Here is a 23306-nt window from a genome sequence, read left to right as displayed (position 1 = left end):
GCGGGAACGGGGCCGCCGCAGGCCGGTCCCTGGCCCGGCCTGTCCGCAGCACCGGGCGGAGCCAGCACTGCCGCCCGCCGCGCCACTACGGGCCTTGAGCCAACGCGCGAAATGGCGGCGGCACCGGCGGCCAATTAGCGCCCGCAGGCGCGAGGCGCAGGCGCAGCCGCCGTCGCGAGCGATACTGGGAGTCGTAGTTTTCCATTGGAAGCGTCTGTCGGCCCACTTCCCCCCCAGAACTACGGCGGAGGTCCCGGCCCGGTTGTCCCCGTGTCGCACAGGCGGCCCGCTCCCCGCGGTCGGTGCCGGGCCCCTCGAGGGAAAGACACGGCTGCGCCGCAATCGGCTCCCAACACCACCGCCCGTCCCGCCTGTGGCGACAGAGCGATCCTCCCCGCCGCTCCGGTTCCGCCCGGCCGGCAGGGGCCGCGCTGGCAGCGCAGGCCGCTCGGCGGCGGCGGCGGGGGCGGGGCCGGGCGGCGGCGGAAGCGGCGGCGGGGACGGGCCGGGCTGGGCCGGGCGGAGCGTCCTGCGGCTCCCGAGGCTCCCGCCGCCGCCGCCGCGCCAGGTCCCGCCGGCCGCGCACCGGGCCCCCGCCGCCACCGGGCCAGGCACCGGCACCGGCACCATGTCGGTGGCGGGGCTGAAGAAGCAGTTCTACAAAGCGACCCAGGTGAGACAGCGGCACCCCGCGCGGGTTGGGCTCCGGGGAGGCCGCTCGCCCCGTACCGGTTCGGAGACCCCGGCCGTGCCCCATCCCTGCCGTTATCCCCGGCCGGCATCCCGGTGCGGGCATCCCCCGCTCCCCTCCGGCGTGCACCGCCCGGTGTCCCCCGGTCTCGGTTCTCCGGTGATCCCGGGGCTGGGTCCCCTCGGGCAGCCCGGCCTTGGCGCTCCCGTTCTCCCGTTCGGACCGGGCAGGGAAACTCCTCCGGGGGTGACACCGTGGGGTCACCTGGGGGCCGCCGCCCCTTCCCGAACCCCTCCGGTAGCACCGGGCCCGACACGGCCGTGGGAGCGGCGGGGGAGCCCCGGGCACCGGGACCGGCCCGGGGAGTGCGGAAAAGGCCCCTCGGGGAAGGATGGAGGCCGCAGTTCGTGTGGCGTCCCTGGAGCTGTTCCCCGAATTCTCCGTCGCTGGAAGTGTCCGAGCAGCCGGGAATAGGGGAAAGGGATGGGGTCTTTCGGGTCTCCTCCAAGCCGAACCGTCCCGTGATTCCGTGTGGGAATCGGCCTCAAACAAGGTTCATAAACACCTTTTCCTTCACCCTCCAACGAGGGGTGGCCGTTCCCAATCCCCCCGAGCAGAATTATCCTTCCCGCTGTTTCCTGTTCACAGTTGGGAGGGGGTTTTTTTAATGTGTTTTGGGAACGATTCAGGAATCACAAATCCCCCTCTGCTGCTGCTTTCCTGCCCCTGTTTTAAATTCCAGATAAATTTGGCACGGCTCGTGTTTTCCATCACCGACTTTAAACCCATCCCACCCCTGTGTGCGACGTGTGTCACCTCCTTCCTTGGCTCTGCTTCCCCAAATCCATTTTATTTACCCAGCAAAGCGAAAGAACAAATTCCTGGAGTCATCCCCCAGCCCCTTTCCCACCAAACCCACTAAATGATGGCAGGGTGGGTTTTTTTTCCACAACTCCCCTGGGGAAAGGTCGTGCTGGGAGCTCGGTGTGGGAGGATTTTGCCGGCCGGGATGTGCCGTGCTGGTGTCAGGAGGTGAAAACCCTTGGGTGACTCAGGACTAACGTGTTCCTAAACCCAAAAATATCAGTTTAAGCTCCTGATGGAATCGTTTTTTTTCGGAGGAATCACAAATTCTTGCAGAGGTGCTGCCACCCCCTTGCAGTGCTCTGGGGACAGGGACAGAGATGTCTGTGATTTTTGGAGATGCTCTGACTGGAAACTGGAAGTCGCTGGTTCCAGTTTGACCATTTTTTTGGTCTCCTCTTCCCTTTCCCCCTTTTCTTCCCTTTCCCCCCTCTGGTCCCACTCAGCCTTTGGCTGAAGGAGGGGAGGATTAGTTATTTTTTGGCTCCCTTCAAACCATCAGACGCTGCCAAAGCCCAACATGTGGAAGATCTTTCCTAAAACGTTACGTTTTGTTCCACGTCTGTCCTTAATTGCAGGAGAACGGGGCCGGGGGTGGGGTGTGCAGGGACCCCGGAGGGTTTGGGATCCCTCTCCAGGATCCAGAGGGAGCAGGGCTGGGCTCGTGGGCCTCCTCCATGTGATTCCTCCAAGCCCACGTCTCCCCTGGGTGAGGCAGCCGGGCGCCCACACGCAGGAGAGAGCCCGGAGTATCCTGGAAAAAAAAAAAAAATATAATAAATAAAATCTGAGTCGTGCTGGCAAATGCTGCGGATGAGGAGCAGCTCCAGAGTGTGTCCAGAACAGGTTCTGCCTGTTCGCTGCAGACTGCTCTGTGAAAAAATCAGGAAAGCTGGAGAAAACCTTCTGAGGAAGGGGGAGAAAAGCAGCAGCTGGGAGCGGGGTGGGAAATCCTGCCTGCTCCATCCAGCCTTGGGATTCACAGGGACCTTCTGGCGTAGAAACAGCTTCGTTTGCAGCGTTTGGGTTTTGGACAAACTGCTGGAAATCCTGAAATCCTGCGAGTCTTCCCAGGCAGTGGGCAGGACAGGCTGCTGTTCCCGGGGGAATCCCAGGGGGAACGCTGGGGGTGTCACAGGGCTGGGGAGCAGCACACAGGGCTGGGGTTATCCCGGAATCCTGCCTGCCTCAGGCTCACCCGGCAGCAGGAGCAGCCCCAGAGCTCTCCAGGGACAGGAGAGTGAATCCAGGGCTTGGTGTGAGCTGCCCTTTGCGGAGCCCGGTGTGTGTGGGAGCACCAGGATTCCCAGCACAGCTCCCGTGGGTCACGGGAGGGGTTGGCTTGGAGGAGACCTCCTTCCCCCCCCTGGCAGTGCCCAGGGGACACTTGCAGCATCCTGGGACAGTGGGAGGTGTCCCTGCCCATGGCTGGGGTGGGACAGAATGGATTAAGGTCCCTTCCACCCCCAGGCAGTCTGGGGCTCTGCTGTCATCCCAAACTGGACTGACGTGCTCCCAACGCCTGTGAGAGCTGAGCCTGAGCCCTGCTGGCCTCAGGAGCCCGGCCACCTCCTCCTCCACCTCCAGAGGGGGAAAAGACAAGTGCTAATTAAAACTCAGCAGCCCTCGACACACACGCCTTTCCCTGAGTTCCGTGACAGCTCCCGAGGCTCCCAGAGGTATTTTTGACCATAAGTAGCCCCTCGCTCCCTGCCCAGCCCGGGGTGTGCTCCAGAGCCAGCTCAGCCCAGCAGGACCTGCCGTTCCTGTGCTCCCAGGGCCAGCAGGGAATGGTTCCTGTGCCCTGGGAGCTTCCTCCCAGGTGCTGCTGTGGCATCTGCTCCCGGAGCCCGTGTGACAGTGAGGGCATTTCCCCTTTTCTTTGGCCTCTGTGGTCACTGCTCTTGGAGCTGCCCAACTGGGATTTCCTTCACTTCTCCTTGGGTTTCCTTTCTTCCCTCCCCAGCCGAGGTTCTCTCTGTGGAGACTCCGTTGCTCCACTTTCAAACGTGGGAGCACGTTTCAAACGTGGGGTTTTTCTTCCCTTTCTCAGATGACTCTTTCAAAAGCTCTTTTTTTGTTGTTGTCCGTTTTGGGTGTTTTGATATTAACTCAGCCCTGCTCCCGTTGGCCTCTCCAGGCTTTGTCCTGGAGGCAGGAGGTGTCTTTGGGATGGTTTGGGTTGGAAGGGACCTGAAAGCTCATCCCATTCCATGGGCAGGGACACCTCCCACTATCCCAGAGTGCCCCAAGCCCCATCCAGCCTTGGACACCTCAGGGATGGGGCATCCACAGCATCTTTGGGAGGCTGTGCCGGGGCCTCAGCACCCTGTGAGCAAAGAGGGGAGCAGGGAATTCCTGTGGGAGGGATTTGGCAGCATCGCCTCTAAGCTCCTTATCTGTACACGGGAATTTGGACTGGGAAGTCGAGGGATTTTGCTGATTCCTGCCAGCCTGGAGCCTCCTGCCAACCTCTGTCCCTCAGCACCTGATGTTTGTGTGTTAACATTAACCTGGGCTGGATTCTCCTGCAGCTCCTGGCGTTCTCTTTCCAGTTAATCCAGGATCCATCCCGAAGCATCCTCCCCTGGCTGCCTGCAGCTCTGCTGATGTGTTTGCAGATCCAGGGGAAAAGGAGGCTCAGGGGAGACCTCACTCCTCTGCACAGCTCCCTGCAAGGGCAGGGCTCAGCCTGCCGGGGAACAAGTGACAGGAGGCCTCAGTGAGGCTGAAATTGGATATTCATGCAAATTTTTCCATGGAAAAGGTTGTCAGGCGTTGGAACAGGGCAGCGGCGGTGTCCCCATCCCTGGAGGGTTCAAAAACCGTGTGGATGTGGCACTTGGGGACACGGTGCTGAACCTGGAGCTGGGCTGGACTCAGTGCTCATAAAGCTCTTTTCCAGCCCTGCCCATTCCATGATTCCAGGTGTGGCAGGTGGAAAGCAGAGGCTGAGTGTCCCCAAATCTCTTGGAGACAGGGAGGAGGTGCCAGTGCATCCCTTCAGGCCTGGCTGCACACTCACAGAGGTGCCTCTGCCACATCCAGGGGAAAACCTGCAGCCAGGATATTTCCCTGTGGATTCCCTCTCCTCCTCCTGGGTGATTTGGCATCAAACCCCGGCCCTGAATTGGCTGATGAATCACTGTTGGAGCTGAGCAGCCCCACATCCGAGCAGGTTTCATTTTTCCAGGATTGTTTCTCTCCAGAGTTTCCTATAAATCGGTTTTTCCCCCTCTTTAAGGTTGTTTTTGCAGCTCTGACAGTAACAGGAGCTCTGATTCCTGGAAGGCAGAAAACAGAGCTGGGGAACTCCAGCTCTCCGTATCCTGCTCCGTTCGCTCCCCTTCCCGTGGCTGATGTCAGCCAGGGAAAGTGTTATCCTGTTCCTGCAGCTGGGGGAATCTGGGAGAAGGGCAGGATCCGTGACTCAGGCCTGGGGGGGTCGTGCTGAATCCACGTCATCTGCCTGAAATCCTGGATTTATCCAGCTGATGGCACAGGGGATGGTTCCTGGACGCAGCGGAAGGAAATCCTTCCTCCCCCTTTTCCCTGCCACTGCTTTCCTCCTGGGAAAGAGCAAAATGGGGATGAGCTCAGGCAGCCTGCCTTGTAAAAGCTGATTCATTTCTTTAGCACTTGTTGTTTTGTTGGTTTGTTTTGTTTTTTTCTTTCCCTTTCTTCCTCCTCTCCCCATCCCTGCGTATGCCAGTGCCTTTTGCCAGGGCTCCTTCCCTGTGGGAATTCCAGGGGCTGGGGAGGGAGCAGGGCAGCTCCTCCTGCCTGAGACTGCAGAAATCCCAGTGCCAAAGCCCAGCCTGTCCCTGGGGAGGGAATTGGTGTCTGCTGGGGTGTGAGGGGCTGATCCTGCTGCTGCTGTCCCTCCCGGAGCTGCCCAGGCAGGATGGGGAACTGCTGAAGAGCTCAGAGATAAAATAAATCCCTGATCCCGACGGGTTTGGCTGTGTAATTCCAGCTGAACTCATTCACATGGAAACTCAGCGCTGTGTCCCAGCCCTGGGGGTGTTTCATAAGACTCCGAGGTCGCTGTCCCTGCTCCTTCCCACCCTTCACTGCAGGATCCATCCAGCCTGGGGTGTGCAGCCCGGAGTGGGAGCAGGCAGGAGGCTGATTCCCTGCTCCCTCTGAGCTGTGCCGTGGCTGTGTCCCAGCCTTCCTCCCTGCACCAGATGGGAAAGATCCAAGTCATGGGCCTGGCAGAGCCCCGCAGCATCCCAGAGCTTCCCTTTCCCTCGGCTGCTCCATGGCAGGACTCAGTGCAGGATCCAGCCCACCTCGGCCTCTCCCTGGGATTATAAAAGTGACAATTAATATTTTTTTTCAGATTTCCTGTCCCCTCTCAGCCCCATCCCTTCAGTGGCTCAGGGATGAAGCAGTTCTGGGGGTTCCCCTCCTGGTTTTGGGGCTGGGAGTGCCTGGAGGTGCCCGAGGTGCTGCTCCTCTCCCAGGGGATGGAGAATCCGTCAGGAGAATCCGGATTGCTCCCAGAAAAGCTTTGTAACATCCCCCCTTCCAGCCTTGCCACCAATAGCTAATTAATAGAGCCAGTCCTTTTAAAGCCACTGGGAATTTTAGGATCTCCTAATGCCTGGCTATTAATAAAGTTCATGGTACTGTCACTAATTAAATTGCTTTTCTGCTACAAAGGGGAAAAAAAAGATGAGTTAAACATCTCCATAATGAAATTCTGTCTTTGAGACAGAAGGTTAAATTTGCATGATTAAAGCTTTAAAGGGCTTTTCCTAATTGAGAAAATGCTTCATAATTCATCCTAGGGCCTGAAAACCCTGCTGCACCCCCTGGCTGGGCCAGACTATCCTCCAGTGATAATTTATTAACCACTTTCCTGACCAAACCTCGTTTGGCAGCCCACGATTAGCTGCGTTTAAACTTGATTTTGCCACCCTCATGATGAAAAAGGCAGAAAAGGGGTAAACAGTTCCCTACACCCAGAGCAAACCCACTGCAGGAGCAGGTGCTGGGGTGAGTTTTATTCCCTGATTTTCTTCCCTGGATTAGGAACCATCTTGTTTGCTGCTGCCGTGTGTCCGTGGTTCTGGGGGAGCACAAACCCGCAGTGCCAGATGTTGGAGGAGCTCCTGTCCCAGTAAAGCTCCTCCTGATTGTACTGGGGGCACTTCTAAAGGGCAAAGGCCCCTGGCTTTTGTGCCTGCCTGAGATAAAACATCATCCAAATGTCATCTCCCAGGATTTCTGGGCCGCCTCTGGCTCTGCCTGCAGGGGCAGGGAGGTCACAGTGATGCCAAGTGCTGGGGGGGAGGATTTTACCCCGTTTAAACCATTCCAAAACGAGTCTTAATGTGCAGTGAGGGGAAAAAAACTGGATTTAGCAGCATCTTGGATGGGCTGGGAGCTGACAGAGTCCCTGGGAGGGGAGCTCCTGGTGCAGGAGTTTGATCCCACGCCGGCCCCGGTTGCTCCTGGCAGCCTTGGGGATGCTGAGGTCGCTCCTCCCCACTCTCCCTTTCCTTAGGATGCCGTGCTGTGCTCTGATAGCCACGGAGCTTTTCCTAGAATTCAAACCAGCCCGGGGAAGGGGTGTTGGCAGTGTCCTGTGTTTGTGTCCCCTTTGATGTCCCTGCAGGCCGGGACCCCGTGTGAGACGTGCTCTGCTCGGGGCTGTCCTGCCCAGCCCCAGCCAGGAGCAGCACTTTGCCTTCCTTTGGATCTTTTTTGATCTCCCTGGTGGCTCTAGAGCCGTGTCCCAGTGGCTCTGCGTGTCACCAGCTCTCTGTGTCCCACCAGCTCCCTTCATCCTGCAGATCCAGAGGTTTTCTGGCTCCTCCCCAGCTCCTCCTGCCTCCTGCTGTACCCTCGCTTTGGGTGACCCCAGCAGTGCCCTGCACCTCAGGGAGGTGGTTTTTTACAGGTGTCTTACACCCTCTTTTCCTTCTTTTCCCCCTTTTTTTTGGGAAAATCCCTTGGAGCACCGAGCAGACTCCCAATGCTGCCTGCAGGACAAGGCTGCTGCCTGCTCTTCCTGCAGCTGGGAAAAACAAGGATTGCACTTCCTAGGAGGCACTTTTAGTGCTTTGCACTTTTCTGTCCCATCTCGGGAGCAGCAGCAGAGCAGCTCCAGGTCTGCAGGGCTCGGAGCTGCTGCTCCCCTGGGAGCTGCCCAGGAGTGATGGCTCAGCAGCTCTGGGAAAGGCAGGCTGTCATTCCCTGGGATGGGACACGGGGAGGCTGCTCAGGAAGTCTGGGTGCAAGGCCGGTATTCCACATTTCCCCTCACTTTAATGAACTTCCTCTCAATTGCTGGAGTCAGTGGAAGCGAGGGGAAATCATTGCTGGGAGAGAGGAGCTGCTGCTGCTTCCCTTCACGTTCGTGTTTTCCCTGGAACTTGACCCAGTTCCATGATTTTTTTTCCCCCCCAGCTGAGTAGAAATTGTGTCTGGTTTGGTTCAGAGCCTGTGAGAAATAATAACAGGAGAGAAGAGGAGGCAAAAGGCTGTTGGGAGGTGCCCCCATCCCTGCAGCAGGAGCATTCCAAGGCTCCTGTGGAAACCTCCATCCTTAGGGATGAGTCTGCTCGGGGGCAGGGCCGTGCCCTCTGTGTCCTGCTGGAACCGGGAGCTGGGAGACGGCCCCGGTGGGAGCCTGGTGCCCAGGGGTCAGGGTGTGAGCTCTGCCCCGCAGCCCAGAGAGCAGCAATTCCCAAAGCCGGGAAGAGCAGCTGCATTGCGGAGCATCCTCGGCGTGCCCTTGGCTGCCAGCGGCCCCGCTGAAATCCCGGGTTTGCCTTTAATTCCCGCTGTCCTCATTCCTGCAGCCCATCTGCTGGATGGAGATGAGTCACCCGATGCTGAGGAGGAGGAGGAGGAGGGCTGGCAGGTGGCTCCTGCAGAACCGCCTGTGCAGCTCTTCCCTGCGCTTCCACGGGATAAGATTACGCCCCGAGGTCGCCGGGAAGCTTTTCCTCTTCGGCGGGAAGGGAAGGAGCAGTTCATTGTTCCAGGCTGACCTTCCTGCTCCACAGCAAGGAATTCCTGTGCGCTGTGGGGAGGGGAGGGATCCCAGTCTCAGCTGCTGAGGGGGTGGAAGCTCGGGGTGTTCCCGGCCACGTTTTCCCTGCACACGTGTCTGGAGGCGGCCGGGCACCTCGAGTGCCTTGGCACGAGTCTTCCCAAGGCAGCAATTCCATGGTTCCATCACGGAGCCCAGCCCTGGCACTTGGGTCCAGCCTCAGCCAGGGCTGGGAGATGGGGACGGGGAAAACGCAGGGAGGGAACTGCAGGAGAGGGTTGGATAACAGAGGGGAGATGTTCCTGGGAGCTGTTAGGCAGGAGGATCAGACAGTGGAGAGGCTGCTGGAGTGTCCAGGTGTCCCCAGGCAGGGCAGATCCAGAGGGATGACACTGGGAGCCAGCAGCTCCGAGGGGCTGGAGCCTGAGAGAGCTCCAGCTGCTGTTCCTGCTCCTCTGGTTTGCCTGGAGGGGATGTGAGACACCCCGGGATCACAGCGTGCTTTGGGCTGGAAGGGGCCGTGAAGGTCACAGAGTCCCACCGTGCCAGGGCCAGGGACACCTTGGGCTGTCCCAGGCTGCTCCAGGCTCCATCCGACCTGGCCTTGGACACTGCCAGGGATGGGGCAGCCGTTGGGGACTTGGGAATGTGCTGGAGGTAATTGTTCCTCCCTTTCTCAGCACAATAAACACTGTGATCTGTTTTCTTCTCCTCCAAGTAGGTCAGGAGTTGCTCAGATCAGTGTGAGCTGTGCCGTGGGTGTGCCCAGCTCACCCCAGGCCGGGCTGCCTGCTGCTCTGGGGACGGCACCAGGGCTGGATCCTGGGATGGCACCAGGGCTGGATCCTGGGATGGCACCAGGGCTGGATCCTGGGATGGGCTGAGCTGGATCCTGGGATGGGCTGAGCTGGATCCTGGGATGGGCTGAGCTGGATCCTGGGATAGGCTGAGCTGGATCCAGGGATGGCACCAGGGCTGGATCCTGGGATGGGCTGAGCTGGATCCAGGGATGGGCTGAGCTGGATCCTGGGATAGGCTGAGCTGGATCCAGGGATGGCACCAGGGCTGGATCCTGGGATGGGCTGAGCTGGATCCTGGGATGGGCTGGGCTGGATCCTGGGATGGGCTGAGCTGGATCCAGGGATGGGCTGAGCTGGATCCAGGGATGGGCTGGGCTGGATCCAGGGATGGCACCAGGGCTGGATCCTGGGATGGCATCAGGGCTGGATCCTGGGATGGGCTGAGCTGGATCCAGGGATGGGCTGAGCTGGATCCTGGGATGGGCTGAGCTGGATCCAGGGATGGGCTGAGCTGGATCCTGGGATGGGCTGAGCTGGATCCAGGGATGGGCTGAGCTGGATCCAGGGATGGGCTGAGCTGGATCCAGGGATGGGCTGAGCTGGATCCTGGGATGAGCTGAGCCCAGCAGAGCTGGATCCCAGGATGGCCCAGGATGCCTCCCAGGACCAGCTGGTCCTGCAGGGAGCCTCTGTGGCAGCAGAGCCGTGTGGGGCACCCCAGGAGAACCCCCAGGCTTTTCCAGGTGCTGCAGCTGGACTGGTGGGTTTTTCCAGGAAGTTTTGGGGGCTTTCCAGCCCTGCCACTGCCAGGCCCCTCTGGCTGAGTGACTGAAGCCCTTTGCTCTGTTCCCAAGCTCAAACTCACACACCTGGAGCTGGGAAGGGTCTCGTTGGCTCTGTGGGGTGATGGGGGTGCCCCAAAATGCAGCAGACCAGGGAGTCCCTCCCTGCTGAGCTGGGGAGGTGGCAGTGCCTCTGTTTAGGTTTTACAGAGCACCCCAGAAATCTGTGAAATGGGCACCAGCCATCCCAGTTAACCCTGCTTCTCCTGGACTCCTTCACCTCGGTGTCTGTGCCGAGCTTTGGGGGCTCAGAACATTCCCACCCCTTTTCCCTGCGTTTGTGGGTTGGCTTTTCCCCCTGGGCTGGAAAGCCAAGGGCAGAGCTGCTTCTGTTTGCTCTCCTCTGGGTTTGTTTTTTTATTTCTTGAGGGCAACTTGCTGTTGGGAGGGTGGAGGGGAGGAAGAGGAAGGCTTTGATACCCCAGAGTCTGCAGGAAAAAGGTTTTCAGTCGGCTGTAGGGAACTGTTTTGATTGCGAGGATGGCGAATGTTTGATGTGTTATAAATAGGGCTGACTGCGGTGGAAAAAAAGAAAGCGAGTTTTTTAAAAAAAAACCCTGATTTTTTTTGGGTTTCTCTTGGTGTGTTTTTGCTTGTTTGAGGCTGAGGGAATTAGGGATAATTTTCCGTTTTAAAATATTTAAAGGCTGGAGAGGAAAATATTAAAATGAGGTCTGTGAAATCCCGTGGGGAAGCTGGTGATTAGCAGGAAATAACACGGGCTTAGGCTCCCTCATCCATGAGCTGGGCAGATGAGCCCTTCAGGGTGGCTGTGCTGGAATCTGCCCTTCTCCAGCTTTCCAGGAGCTCCTCAGCTGGGGAGGTTTGGCTGCTGGCCCCTTCCCAGCTTCATCAGGGATTTTGCTGATGGTGCAGCCCAAAAACCACCTCTTTTTTTTGTTTGTTTTTCTCCACATCTGTCCCACATCTGCACCTGGAAGGATGCAGGAATTCCCCAGCTGGCACTGCCCACCTCTGCTCCCAAAATCTCTCCTGATCCTCCGTGCTCCTGAATTTACCCGGGCACATCCCAGCCAAATTTCCCGGGAGCTGGGAGCAGCATTCCCGTGTTCCCCTCCCAGTGCAGCTGCCAGGAGGATCCCTGTGCACCCCTCCTGCCCCTGTCCGTGCACACACACACCATTCCTGCCTCTCCTCTCCCCTGGCCCCACAGCAGCTCCTCCAAACAACCCCTTTGATCCCCTGGGATCTTCCCCCAAACTTTGGGCACAAGGGGAGGTCAGGATTGTTCCCATCCCTAAAGCCCTGCCCAGGAATCTGCAGGAATTCCCCGGGAGCTCCAGGATGAAGCTATGGAGCAGCCTGGGCTGGAGAGGGGCCGTGTCCCATCCCTGTGATGAGCTCTCCCAAGGACCAGCCTGGCTGTGTGCCGGGCTCCAGGGAGTGCTCCCTGCAGGAGCCCAGGACTCTGGATCACCTCCCTGTGCCCTGATCTGGAGCTGGAGCTCTCTGGGCCGTTCTGGAGCTGAATCCTTTCAGCTGGAGGTGAGGGATGCACTCCTGGCTCCTGGGCTGCCTCAGCCCTGTGCTCCCTGCCGGGCCAGAGGGTGGGACTGCAGGTGAAATGGCACTGAGCTGCCAGGAGCAGGGAGCAGATTGGGTCTGTGCTGGCCCTGCCACCCAGCTGCAGCGCCCTGGGCCAATATTTGCTCTGGGAAGTGTTTGTCCCGAGGCTGTGGCTGCTCCCGGGGTGAGCCCTTGGATGTGCCCCGTGCACAGGGCAGAGAGGCCAGGCTCCTTCTGCTCTCCCACTCCCAGGGAATGTTTGGCTTGGTTTTTAACCATTTCCCTGTCTGCTCGTGCCATCCCTTCCCAGCCTGGCTTCAGGAGAGGTTAGACCCCAGCCAGGGGAACAGGGATGTATCCCAAACCTTCTCCTGGCTGCTCAGGAAATAAAAATGCAGAAGAATCGTCAGCACGTCCTCCAAAAAGCCCCATGGCTGCTTCCTGGGGGAAGGGCTGCTGGAATCTGCGGCAGCAGCGTTCCTCCAGCTGCCTTCCCGTTCCCTTCAGCCAAGCAGCGTGTGGATAAACCCTTCCTTCCTTCCTTCCCTGGATCCTGGAGAGGTCAGTGCTTCCCAGAGGAGGGCAGGCACCTCTTCCCATCCCTCCCAGCCGCTCTGGGGGCAGCACGGGGGGATGCACAGTGGGGCACTTGGGGGATTTGGCTCCCCACCGAGTCCTGAAGCTCCAGGTTAAACAAGGAGCCGGTGACAGCTCCTCCAGGCTGGTGTCTGGGGGGTCTCTGTTGGTTTGTCTCCCCTCCTGAGGGGTTTGGGAGCGTGGGGATGTGGGATGGAGCTCCTCCTCCTCCTCTCCTCCTGGGCTGACGCCTCCCAGTTTAATTAGAGCCAGCAGGGAGAGAACCTCAATCTTATTATTCCCTCCCAGCAGGGCAGCAGCAGCATTTCTTGGACGTCAAAAGGAGGATTAAATTAGTCTGGAAATGAGGGGGTTTTTGCCTCCTTCACTTCTCTGGGCTCTCCAGAGGCTGTGGAGCCTCCGGAATCGCCGTGGGGATGGATTCTGCCAGCCTGGCACACAGACCCCTCGGAGCAGAGTCCTGGCAGGGGCTGTTCACAGCTTCCCAGGCCACAAATCCGGGGAGAAAAGTGGGATTGGAGCTGCTTGGGATGGCTGCACCCTTCCCAGGTGTGTTAGGGAGCAGAGCAGGCCGCCAGAGGTGTGACCTGGGTGGAAGGGATCCCGTTCTGCCTGTGGGATTCTTGGCAGGGCTCAGGGGTGGCAGCTGGGGCAGAGCTGTGCCCTGCTGAGCCTGTCCTGGCAGGCCTGGAGCTGCTCCCGGGATGTTCTCCAGGCTCCAGAGAGAAGTGTGCCTGCCCAGCTCGGGGCTGGGCTGTGTGCTGGCAGCCCAGGAGGGCAGCAGGCATCCAGGGAGAGCAGGAAATCACACTCGGATGGGTTCTCCACCTGCGGGCAGCTGGGGGCGGTGATATTCACTGGAGCTGCTTCCAGGGGCTGGCTGGACATGGAGCAGGACGGGGAACAGGGATTGGCCAGCCGGGCTCACTCTGCCTGTGTCCTGTGTCCCTTTTCAGGGAATTAAGGCAGGAGAGTGAAATCCAGAGCTGGGGAAACCAGGAGAGCTTTTTTTCCCTTTCCTGTCTCTTTTCCCCTTCCCTTCCCCTCCCCTCCCCTGGTTTGGTGTCTGTGAACCTGGATAATTCCCCAAAGGGATCCCTCCCCCTCTTCCTCAGAAAACATCCAGCCCCATTTTGTAACCCCACGGGAGCAGGAGTGTTCCAGAGGAAGAAAGCCTCGATAAAAATCAAATATTTGATGTTGGAGTAAACAAACCTGATTGTTCACTCAGATCTGGAGTTTTCAGCACAAACAGGAGGAATCCTGGCAGTGCCCTGGGGCAGGCCTGGAGCCCTGGGAGCTGCTGCCAGGTTTCCCAGACCACTCTGGATGTCTGAATGGGGAATTTGCTGTTGTGTGGGGCAAAATAATCGCTAATTGCTGCTCAGGGCTCCCTGACAGGAGGGTGGAGCCAGGCTGGGGTCGGGCTCTGCTCCCAGGGAACAGCAGGACAAGAGGAAACGGCCTCAAGTTGCACAGGGGAAGGTCTGGATTGGAAATCAGGGAAAATTTGTTCATGGAAAGGATGGCCAGGCATTGGCACAGCTGCCCAGAGCAGTGGTGGAGTCCCCAGCCCTGGAGGTGTCCAAAAACCACACAGATGTGCCACTTGGGGACAGGGGTTAGAGGTGAACGTGGTCAATGACCTCGGAGGTCTTTTCCAAGCTCAGCCATTCCACGATTCCAGTTTGGGCCAGTTCCCGTGTCCTGCGTCCCCAGGCACTGCTGTTCCCCTGCACAGGGCTGGGAGGGGAGCACTCCCCTGCCTGGGCTGCAGGATTTACCAGGTGTTGGTGACCCCTGGGCAGGTGACGGTGCTCATCAGGGGCTGGGGCTGGTCTTGGACCCAGAGATCCCCTCAAGAACCCGCTGAGACCTTCCCATGGAACGAGCCCTGACTTCCCAGCTTATCCAACATCTCCCCTGGCAAAGAATCCATCCCCTTGTCCCAGATCCTGGGCTGCTGCAGCAGTTGCAGAGTGAGTGGTGGCTGTGCTCTGCCCAGGCTGCTGTGTGCTGGCTGCTGAGTGTGTTCATTCCCTGTTTAACTTGGATTTTGCCGTGTGTGAAACGGAGTCCTTGGCTCCAGACGGAGCTGAGAGACGCTTTTGCTGCTTGTTTTCTGCAGCAGGCGTTGGAGCTGGAGCCGTGGGCTGGGCTCTGGGGAGCTCCTGCTGGGGAGGAACACCCTGGCTGAGCCGAGCTGTGGGGGCTCAGGGATTTGGGGGGTTCTTTGAGGGGCTTTGGGCTGCTCCTGTCACCTCCTTTCTCTTGCAGGTGCTGTGGGGACCGTCCCTGTTCCCTTTCCCTCCCGGGGAAGGTTCAGTCGGTGCCTGATGCTCCTCCCCTGTCCTTTCTCCACAGCTGGTCAGCGAGAAGGTCGGAGGGGCCGAAGGGACCAAGTTAGACGATGACTTCAAGGAGATGGAAAAGGTGAGTGTGGAGCCAGAGGGATCCCCCAGATCTCCCCGTGGCTCCTGTGGGATTGGCTGAACCCCTGAGCTGACCCTCTCTGGGCTCTGCTCTGTCCTGCAGAAAGTGGACCTGACCAGCAAGGCTGTTACAGAAGTACTGACCAGGACCATAGAGTACCTCCAGCCCAACCCAGGTGAGGGCCTGCACCTCCCCTGTGCCCTCCCCAGGGAAACAGGGAGATCAGGGAGATCCCTTTTGCTCCAGCTCTGGATCAGGTGGAGATCTGGGCACCCCTCTTGCCCTGAAGCCAGGCTGAGGGGCCCGTTTTTCTCAGAATGTCCAGGAAAAGTGTTTCTGGGCTGGGAAGGGGTGGCTGGCCCTGTCAGCCCTGCATCCTTCCAGGCAGCTGCTCCAGGGAGCACTCCAGGGACCCTGGGAGGGCTGGGGAAACTCCTTTGGCCTTCCTTGGCCACGCTGCAGGGAACTATTTTTGCTTCGTGCTTGGAAAAAAAAAAAAAAAAACCCTTTTCTCGTAGCGAGGGATATTTCTGGGGGATGGAAACAAAGGAGCCTCTTGGCTCTGGGTGTAGCCAAGGAGCGGGGGGGAGGAAAAAAAACCCCAAAATCCCAGTTGGCAGCAGCTGAGGGCTGCAGGGAATGCAGGGATGGCAGAGACTGAGGCGTTTGTGTGCGGCAGCTTCCAGAGCCAAGCTGAGCATGCTGAACACCATGTCCAAGATCCGCGGGCAGGTGAAGAACCCCGGGTACCCCCAGTCCGAGGGGCTGCTGGGGGAGTGCATGATCCGCTACGGGAAGGAGCTGGGAGAGGATTCCAACTTCGGTGAGTGTCCCCCGGGGCTGGGCGGGGCCGGGGCAGGCGCCTGCGTCACTCCCGAGGTGTCGCTCGGAATTCTGGAGGGGTTCTGGCTGAACCTCGTGTGGGGGGATTAAAGGGGTTCAGGAGCTTCCAGAGTGAGCAGATTCCAAGGGAAGGAGAGGAGGTTTGGGGTTAGATTGGGAAAAATCCCTGCCTGTGAGCGGGGTGAGGCACAGGCTGCCCAAAGAGGCTGTGGCTGCCCCTGGAAGTGTCCAGGGCTCACTGGACAGGGATCACTCCAGGCTGGAGCAGACTGGGATAATGGAAGGTGGGACTGGATGGGCTTTAAGGTCCCTCCATCCCAAACCATTCTGTCATTCTGTGATCCCAGGTACCCTGGATCTCAATCCACTTTCTTATTAACCTCTGAGATAGATTTGCGTGTAAAATAAAAACTCCCCTGTGAACTGAGCAGCAAAGCAGGAACAGGACAGAGCAAAACTGGGACTCACACAGCTCCTGAGGATCCCTTCCAGCCCAAACCTCGCTGTGATTCCGTGGGGAGGCTGAAGCCAAGAAATCTTGTGGTGTGGCTGTTCCGTGTAGCCACGTGTGGCTGGCAGGGAGGAGGGGGTGAAGCCTTGTGCTGACATCAGTTCTAATCCCCTGAACCTCGGCCAGAGCACGTGACAGTCCCGGGGCAGCACAGCTGGCCCTGCCAGGGCAGGGAGGAGCTGCCTGGCCTCAGGGAAATTAAAAACCTCTGGCTGCTTTGGAGACTGACAGAGGATTTTTGGAGATCCTCCCTGGCCAGCTCAGGGCTCTGCATCAATCCTGGCTCTCAGGGGCTGAGGAGAGCAAGGGAAGGAAGCTTTTAGGAGCACACACTGAACTCTGTTTCCTTAATGGCCTCCTTAAAGCAGCGTCGAGGACTCCATCCCTCCCTTCCAGGTTTTTCAGAGTTATTACAATTGAAATAACACTTCTGGTCCATTGATTTTTCCATCTGGACAGTGGAGAGATGTTTTCCCTTGACCCTCTCTCTCACTCGTGCGTTTTCCTGTGTTCATGCACTGCTGTGTTGTTTTGCCAAAGCTGCACAGGAATAATTTCCTCACTAAATGTTTCCTCTGCCCTAAAACCCAGCAGTGAACATGCTTTGTGCAGGTCTGCCTGGGCAAAGTGTCAGAGTGTCCCAGAGCCTTAGAAAAGGATGGGACTGAACAGTTTCAGTGAGTGACTCTGAGCTTGGAGCAGTTGGGACAGCGGGAGGTGGGACTGGACGGGCTTTAGGCCCTTCCAACCCAAACCATCCCACGATTCTGGGACACGCAGTGGCCTCCTGCAGCCCGTGGGGCAGTGTTTGATGCCTGCTGCCTTGTCCCTGTCCCTCAGGGGACGCGCTCCTGGACGCCGGCGAGTCCATGAAGCGCCTGGCCGAGGTCAAGGACTCTCTGGACATCGAGGTCAAACAGAACTTCATTGATCCCCTGCAGAACCTGTGTGACAAGGACCTGAAAGAGATCCAGGTAAGCACTCCCCCTCTGTGCTGTTCTCCTCATCTCCCTGCTCTCTGGGGCTGTTGGTGCCTGCTCTGCAGTGGTGGGAGCCAGGGGCTGGCAGGAATTCCCTGCACTCTGTGGGTTTTCTCCCTCCAGACTCTCTGGTACTTGCTCCCTGCTCCTGCTGCTCCTGAGCAGCCCAAAAGGCTGGATGCAGGTTGGAATGGTTCCTCGTTTGCCATGTTTGATGGAGGGTGCCTTGGGAATACATCCCAACACCCTTTCTGGGCTTGCTGAGTTGGGTTCTTAGTGCTGTGAGCTCCAGATGGGACAGATCTGAGCTCCAAGCTCCCCTCAGGTCTCAGCATCCCAAGGAGCCCTCCGGGGTCTCACTGGGAGAACAGGGAGCTCAGCAGCTCCTGTGTGCTGCACACAGCCAAGTCCAGGCTTTGGAACAGGATCCATCCCACCCTCCAGTTCCTCGGCCAGGTCTCCTGAGGGAGTTTTCACTGCCAGTGGTGTCCTGGGTGAAATAATCCCCAAGCGCTGCCTCAGTTCCCTGGGGATACTTTAAACATGCCCAAGCTCCAGGGGTGCAGTGCCCAGAGGCCACATTCCTGCTGTCCTGAGATCCTGCAGCTCCTGGGGAGCTCAGAGGAGCAGGACAGCTCTTCACCTTCCCCAAAGGCCTCTGTGAGGAGCAGCCCTGGGCTGCTCTGCAGCCTCTTCCTCAGTGCAGAGGGTCTGGAATCATTCCCCCAGCACACCCGGGGCCTCTCTCCCACCTGCAGCAAAGGTGGGAGCCGCAGGAGATCAGGTTTCTGACAGCAGGGAACTCAGCCTGTAACTGGAGCTGCCCTCCCAAGCCTGTGGCTTTTCCCTCTTCCCCGTGCTCCCCATCCTCCCCCAGCACCATCTGAAGAAGCTGGAGGGGAGGCGCCTGGACTTCGACTACAAGAAGAAGCGGCAGGGCAAGATCCCCGACGAGGAGCTGCGGCAGGCCATGGAGAAGTTCGAGGAGTCCAAGGAAGTGGCAGAGACCAGCATGCACAACCTCCTGGAGACAGATGTGAGTGTGGGAGCACGGGGCTGGGGGCTTCTGTGGCCCTGGGGTGGGATCTCCTGATTGCACAGCAATTCCCTCTTCTCCCGAGGGTGGGTCTGCTCTGGGAAAGCCCAGAGCTGGGTGATGGGACAGGCCTTTCCTTAGCCCTGATGCAGCTCTTGGCTGAGCAGAGCCCGTGCCCAAACAGGCTCTTGGGGTGGTCAGTTTGGGAGGTTACACAGCTGGGAAGGCTTTGGGAAGGATTTCCCAGCTGGCAGACTCAGAGTGGCAGGAAATGGGCTCTGTCCTGCTCAGCTTCAGCCAAATCCCAAACCTCTCCCTGGGCTCCCCGTGGCCCAGTGCAGCCCCAGGGGCTGTGCAGGAGGCTGCAGGTGCTGATCCCAGCCTGGCCCTTCCCCAGATCGAGCAGGTGAGCCAGCTGTCAGCCCTGGTGGACGCCCAGCTGGATTACCACCGGCAGGCCGTGCAGATCCTGGACGAGCTCGCCGAGAAGCTCAAGCGCAGGTGAGTCGTGGCCTGATCCCTGTGGTTCCTCTGGAGACACCTGAATCCCCCCTGGAGTCAGAGTCCAGCAGTGGGTGGGGTTGGGAGGGAGCTCGTGGAGCAGGACACCTTCCACTAGCCCAGGCTGCTGTGAGCCCTGTCCAGCCTGGCCTTGAAAAAACCAGTTCCTTTGGCTGTTCCAGGTGGGGTTTGAATTGAGTGGGGTGTCTGATGCAGCCCAAATCTTGGCTGGTCCCACCTCTCCTTCCTCTTTCTCCCCGCTCTGGGGGGATCTGGCAGTGCTGCTCTCCCCTCCTGGGAGAAACTGCCGAGTGGATCCCGCGCAGCTCTGAGCTGGGAGGAGCTGGGAGGATCCTGCCGAGTCTGAGCTTTCAAACTACAGCACGAGTGTCCTCTGCTGGCCTGAATTCCTGAGCGTTCCACAGCGGTGGGATTCCTGGGATGGCCACTCCTGGGATGTGTGGGCCCTCTCAAAGAGCAGGTCCCAAACCCTGGGCAAGTCCCACCTTCCAAAGGCTCCAGCACGGGGCCTTGTACCAATCCCTGTCTCCAAACCCCTTCCTGCAGCCCCCAGGAGGATGAGCACCGTGCTGATCCCATCCTGTCCCGTCCCTTGTGCCCTGACCCACGTCTCTTTTCCCTGTGCAGGATGAGGGAGGCCTCCTCACGCCCCAAGAGGGAATACAAACCCAAGCCCAGGGAGACCTACGACTTCAGGGACACCGACCAGTCCAACGGGGGCTTCTCCTGCAACCCCACCCCCAAAGTCTCAGGTGAGGTGTCCCAGGTGTTTGCTGCTGCCTCTGGAGCAGCGTCCCAGGGAAGGAGGGCAGCTGCTCTGCCTGCACAGGCCGATCCTGGTGTGCTGGATGCTCCTGCCCGAGCCCGTGGCTCTGGAAAGCCTCAGGAATGCCTCCAGATTGGTTCTTTTCTCCTGGGACCCAGGAGCCTTTGCTGTGTTGGCTTTGGGGGACGTGCCAGAGGGGTCTCCAGCCTGGGCCTCTCGCTGCCAGTGCCAGACAGGAAAACTAAAGCCTCCTTCCCTCCTTGTCTTCCATCCCTCTGCATCCGTCCCTCCCTGCTCCCTGCGGTTCCTAACAGCATGGGGCCCTGCTGTTCCTCCTGACAGACCCTGGGGCCCTGCCTGTCCCTGTGTCCCGTGGTTTAAGCATGTTTCTCTTTTGTTTGGAAGCAGCTTCCGCCTCTTTCCGGTCGGACAAGCCGTCCCGGGCCTCCGTCAGGAGTATCCGTGAGTTTCCTCCCTCTGCACTGCTCCGTGTGTGGCCTCTCCTCTCCCCGTCCCTCCTGGCTGCTCCTCCCTGCTGCTGCTCCCTGGAGCTGCTGCTCATCCCTCCGTGCTGAGCCTGAGCTGAGCCCAGAATTAACCCAGCCACGCTCCCGTGGGATTCTCCGCCCCAAAATAACAGGGCCTGGCTCACCCAGAGGAGCTGCAGCAGCTCCCAGCGCCCAAATCCTGATCCGTGGGGATCAGGGGCTTTCCCAGGAGAGATCAGACACCTCGAGGATTTCCCTGTTCTCACAAGCACCCAGCCTGGATCTCTCCCACTCCTGCTCCCCGTGTCCCTGTGGAAGGCTGGAGGGAGGAGGCAGAGCCTCAGCTCATGCAGTTTGTGCTCCCAGCTGGGCCTCAGGGTTCTGGGGTGCTGTGGGGTCCGTGCTTCCTCCTGCAGGACCTGGGGATCCCAGAGCTGGGCTGGGGCTTGGAGCTGTTGTGCTGGGAAGGAGCAGGGCCGTGGTGGTGGGACCAGCCTGGTGATTCTGGGGACTTCTGTCAATCCCATCCTCGTCTGGCTGCTGCTTGTGGTGATGTCTGAGGGCTCCTCTCGTGCTGGGCCCTCCTTGCTCTGGGTTCTGGAATCCTGGAATGGTTTGGGTTGGAGGGACCTTGGAGACCATCTTGGAAACCAAGGGACCCCTTGGACTGTCCCAGGCTGCTCCAAGCCCTGGGCACTCCAGGGATATTCAGCAGCTGGATGTGCTGCCATTCCCAGAGCCCCAGCACAGTGGGCAGGGCGGGGGGGACCCTGGAGGTCTCCCTTTAGCTCTGTCCCTTCCCCCTGGGATTCTCCCAGCTCCAAAGCCGAGCCCCAAAATGTCAGTGCACAGAGTGAGCAGCAGGAAATCCCACAGGAATTCCCTTGGCAGCCAAGAGCTGACGCTTCAGTCCTGGAGCTGAGCTGGGGAAATGAGATTTTGGGCTTCTCCTGAGTTTTGGGGGGCTGCTCACGGGTTTGAAGCCCCGTGGCCAGGGAAGCAGCTGCTGTCCTGTCCCTCCTTCACCCTCAGGTGTGGGGTGACCCCTCCAGAGCCCCCATCCTGAGCTCCAGGGCAGCCTCTGCCCTCTCCAGAGGGATGAGTGGTTGTCAGTGGTCGGGCTGAGGCCGGATGACCGCAGGAGGTGCAGGCAGGAGCAGCACTCGGCGTGTTGGAGGCAGATCTGTGCTGGGACAGGGGCTGGAGAGGGCCACCAGCCCCTGGAGGGACAAGGGAAGGGCTGGCAGCAGCCCTGCCCCTGCTGGCGGGGGCAGAGGCCGTGGCAGGAATCCCGGGTGCCAGGGCGGGTGTCTGGGGCGGCGCTGAGTGTCCCCACTGTCCCCACAGCCCCCCTGGACCAGCCCTGCTGCAAAGCCCTCTACGACTTCGAGCCCGAGAACGACGGCGAGCTGGGCTTCAAGGAGGGCGACATCATCACCCTGACCAACCAGATCGACGAGAACTGGTACGAGGGGATGATCCACGGCCACTCCGGCTTCTTCCCGCTCAACTACGTGGAAGTGCTGGTCCCGCTACCTCAGTGACAGGGCGGCGGCCCCGCCCGAGTGTCCCCGGCTCCGAGGGGCTCCTCCCGCCGCCTGCCGCGGCCCGGCGCCTCCAGGGAACAAAGCAGAAGGGTCCCGCGGCCCCTTCCCCGGCAATTCCGTTCTCTTCCTTCTCCTTTTTGGTTTCCTTTTGGTTTTCTTTTGTTTTGTTGGTGTTGTTGTTTTTTTGTTTTTTGGTTTTTTTTCTTCTTTTGTCCTTCTGGTGCTTGAACTTCGGTACTTTGTGCGCCCCCAGCCCCGGCTGTGCTGTCGGCACTGCCCTGTCCTTGTCCCTGTCCCTGTCCCTGTCCCTGTCCCTGTCCCTGTCCTTGTCCCTCCCCACTTCCCATCTTTCCTTTGGGTCCAGCACTTGGATGAGCCAGATGGGACAGCAGGGATGTGTCCTGGACACAGGGATGTGACAGTGACAGGGCAGGGACGTGTCCTGGGCACAGGGATGTGACAGTGGGACAGCAGGGATATGTCCTGGACACACAGATGTGGCAGTGACAGGGCAGGGACATGTCCTGGGCACAAGGATGTGACAGTGACAGGGCAGGGACGTGTCCTGGACACACAGATGGGTCAGTGCCAGAGCAGTTATGTGTCCTGGACACAGGGATGTGACAGTGGGACAGCAGGGATGTGTCCTGGGCACAGGGATGTGGCAGTGGGACAGCAGGGATGTGTCCTGGACACTGGGATGTTTCAGTGACAGGGCAGGGACACGCGGCCCCGGGGCAGGGCTGGGCCCCAGCAACACTAAACCCGCGGAGAACACTAAGGCAGCCCTGCAGGGCCGGGGCTGAGCCCTGCTGGCACTCGGAGCCGTCCCTGCCATCCTGCGGGGACAGGAGCGATGTCCCCTGGCCCCTCCCCACAGAGCTCAGCCCCGAGGGGACGCTGCTCCCTCGGGGATTTCCCTGGAGCTCAGGCTTCTCCTGCTCCCAGCTCTCCCAGGTTTGACCTGGAGGATCGTGTGGAGGAGCTGGGCCACAGCCCGGGCTGTCCCTGGGCTGGGGCTGAGGCTGTGGCTCCTCTGCCCGTTCCCCTGGCCCGAGCGTCCCTCCCGTGGAGCTCACCTGTCCTCAGGTGCCTCCCCGAGCCCCCACCCTGCCCACAGCCACCTCCCTGGGGGGTGACACCCCTGTGCCCCTGGACTGCTGGGAAAAGGGATGGTTCATCTCGGTGTCACTTCTGCCACCCCTGAGCCCTCAGCTGTCCTTGTCCTGGCTGGGATTTGGCTGCAGAGCTCCCCGTGGTTTTTCCTGGCTGCAGAGGTGGATCTGCCCCTCCTGGGGCTGTGACAGGCTGTGACAGGGCTGTGACAGGGCTGTGACAGGCTGTGACAGGGCTGTGACAGGCTGTGTCAGGGCTGCAGCTCCCCTGTCCCTGATCCCAGCCCTCTGCCAGGATCTGATCCGGGCACGGCCCCGTGGGTGTGACCCCGGGGACACCTCCTCCCGCTCAGGTGGATGGAAACGCGTTCTGTCAGCTGGGACAACTCACCGGGTCTGGGCTTTTTTTGTTTGGTTTGGTTTTTGGTTTTTTGGGGTTTTTTTGTTTTTTTGGTTTTTTGTAATGGTTTCTCCTGGTTTTAAGGGGAAAAAAAAAAATGATGACCCGCAATTCTTGACTTGTATCTCTGAACGAAAGTATTAAATGTTTTCTTCTTTCTAACAGCTGCGTGGTGGAATTCAGGGAATGGTTTGGGTTGGATGGGACCTGGAAGGTCATGGGCAGGGACACCTTGGACTGTCCCAGGCTGCTCCAAGCCCTGGATCCAAGGAATCCAAGGGCAGCCAGAGCCTCTCTGGGCACGCTGTGCCAGGGCCTCCCCACCCTCCCAGGGA

The 23306-nt window shown here is 59.3% G+C and overlaps 1 protein-coding gene across 3 annotated transcripts; it reads left to right on the top strand.

The window, feature by feature from the left end:
- Nucleotides 1-496: 496 nt before the first annotated feature.
- On the top strand, nucleotides 497-23133 carry SH3GL1 (SH3 domain containing GRB2 like 1, endophilin A2). Of its 3 annotated transcripts, none has more exons than XM_066336025.1 (10): nucleotides 497-673; nucleotides 14695-14763; nucleotides 14866-14938; nucleotides 15443-15586; nucleotides 16958-17091; nucleotides 17975-18133; nucleotides 18531-18634; nucleotides 19283-19407; nucleotides 19830-19883; nucleotides 21257-23133. In XM_066336025.1, exons 1-10 carry the CDS (start codon nucleotides 629-631, stop codon nucleotides 21451-21453), a joined length of 1104 nt encoding a protein of 367 aa, XP_066192122.1. In that variant the 5' UTR covers nucleotides 497-628; the 3' UTR covers nucleotides 21454-23133. The 3 variants fall into 3 exon arrangements, with proteins under 3 accessions (XP_066192122.1, XP_066192121.1, XP_066192123.1); XM_066336024.1 differs by having other exon boundaries at nucleotides 19827-19883; XM_066336026.1 differs by lacking the exon at nucleotides 19830-19883.
- The last annotated feature ends 173 nt before the right edge of the window (nucleotides 23134-23306 follow it).

This window comes from Sylvia atricapilla, chromosome 26 (assembly GCF_009819655.1).
Source record: "Sylvia atricapilla isolate bSylAtr1 chromosome 26, bSylAtr1.pri, whole genome shotgun sequence".
Lineage (NCBI taxonomy): Eukaryota > Metazoa > Chordata > Aves > Passeriformes > Sylviidae > Sylvia > Sylvia atricapilla.
This window is presented reverse-complemented; position numbering and strand designations above follow the sequence as displayed.

Excerpts from the sequence above, each read along its gene's own strand:
- SH3GL1 (XM_066336024.1), top strand. The coding sequence starts at position 629 with ATGTCGGTGGCGGGGCTGAAGAAGCAGTTCTACAAAGCGACCCAG. Across the intron at positions 15,587-16,957 it reads GGGAGAGGATTCCAACTTCG|GGGACGCGCTCCTGGACGCC; the intron begins GTGAGTGTCCCC and ends CCTGTCCCTCAG. Across the intron at positions 19,408-19,826 it reads CCCCACCCCCAAAGTCTCAG|CAGCTTCCGCCTCTTTCCGG; the intron begins GTGAGGTGTCCC and ends TTTGTTTGGAAG.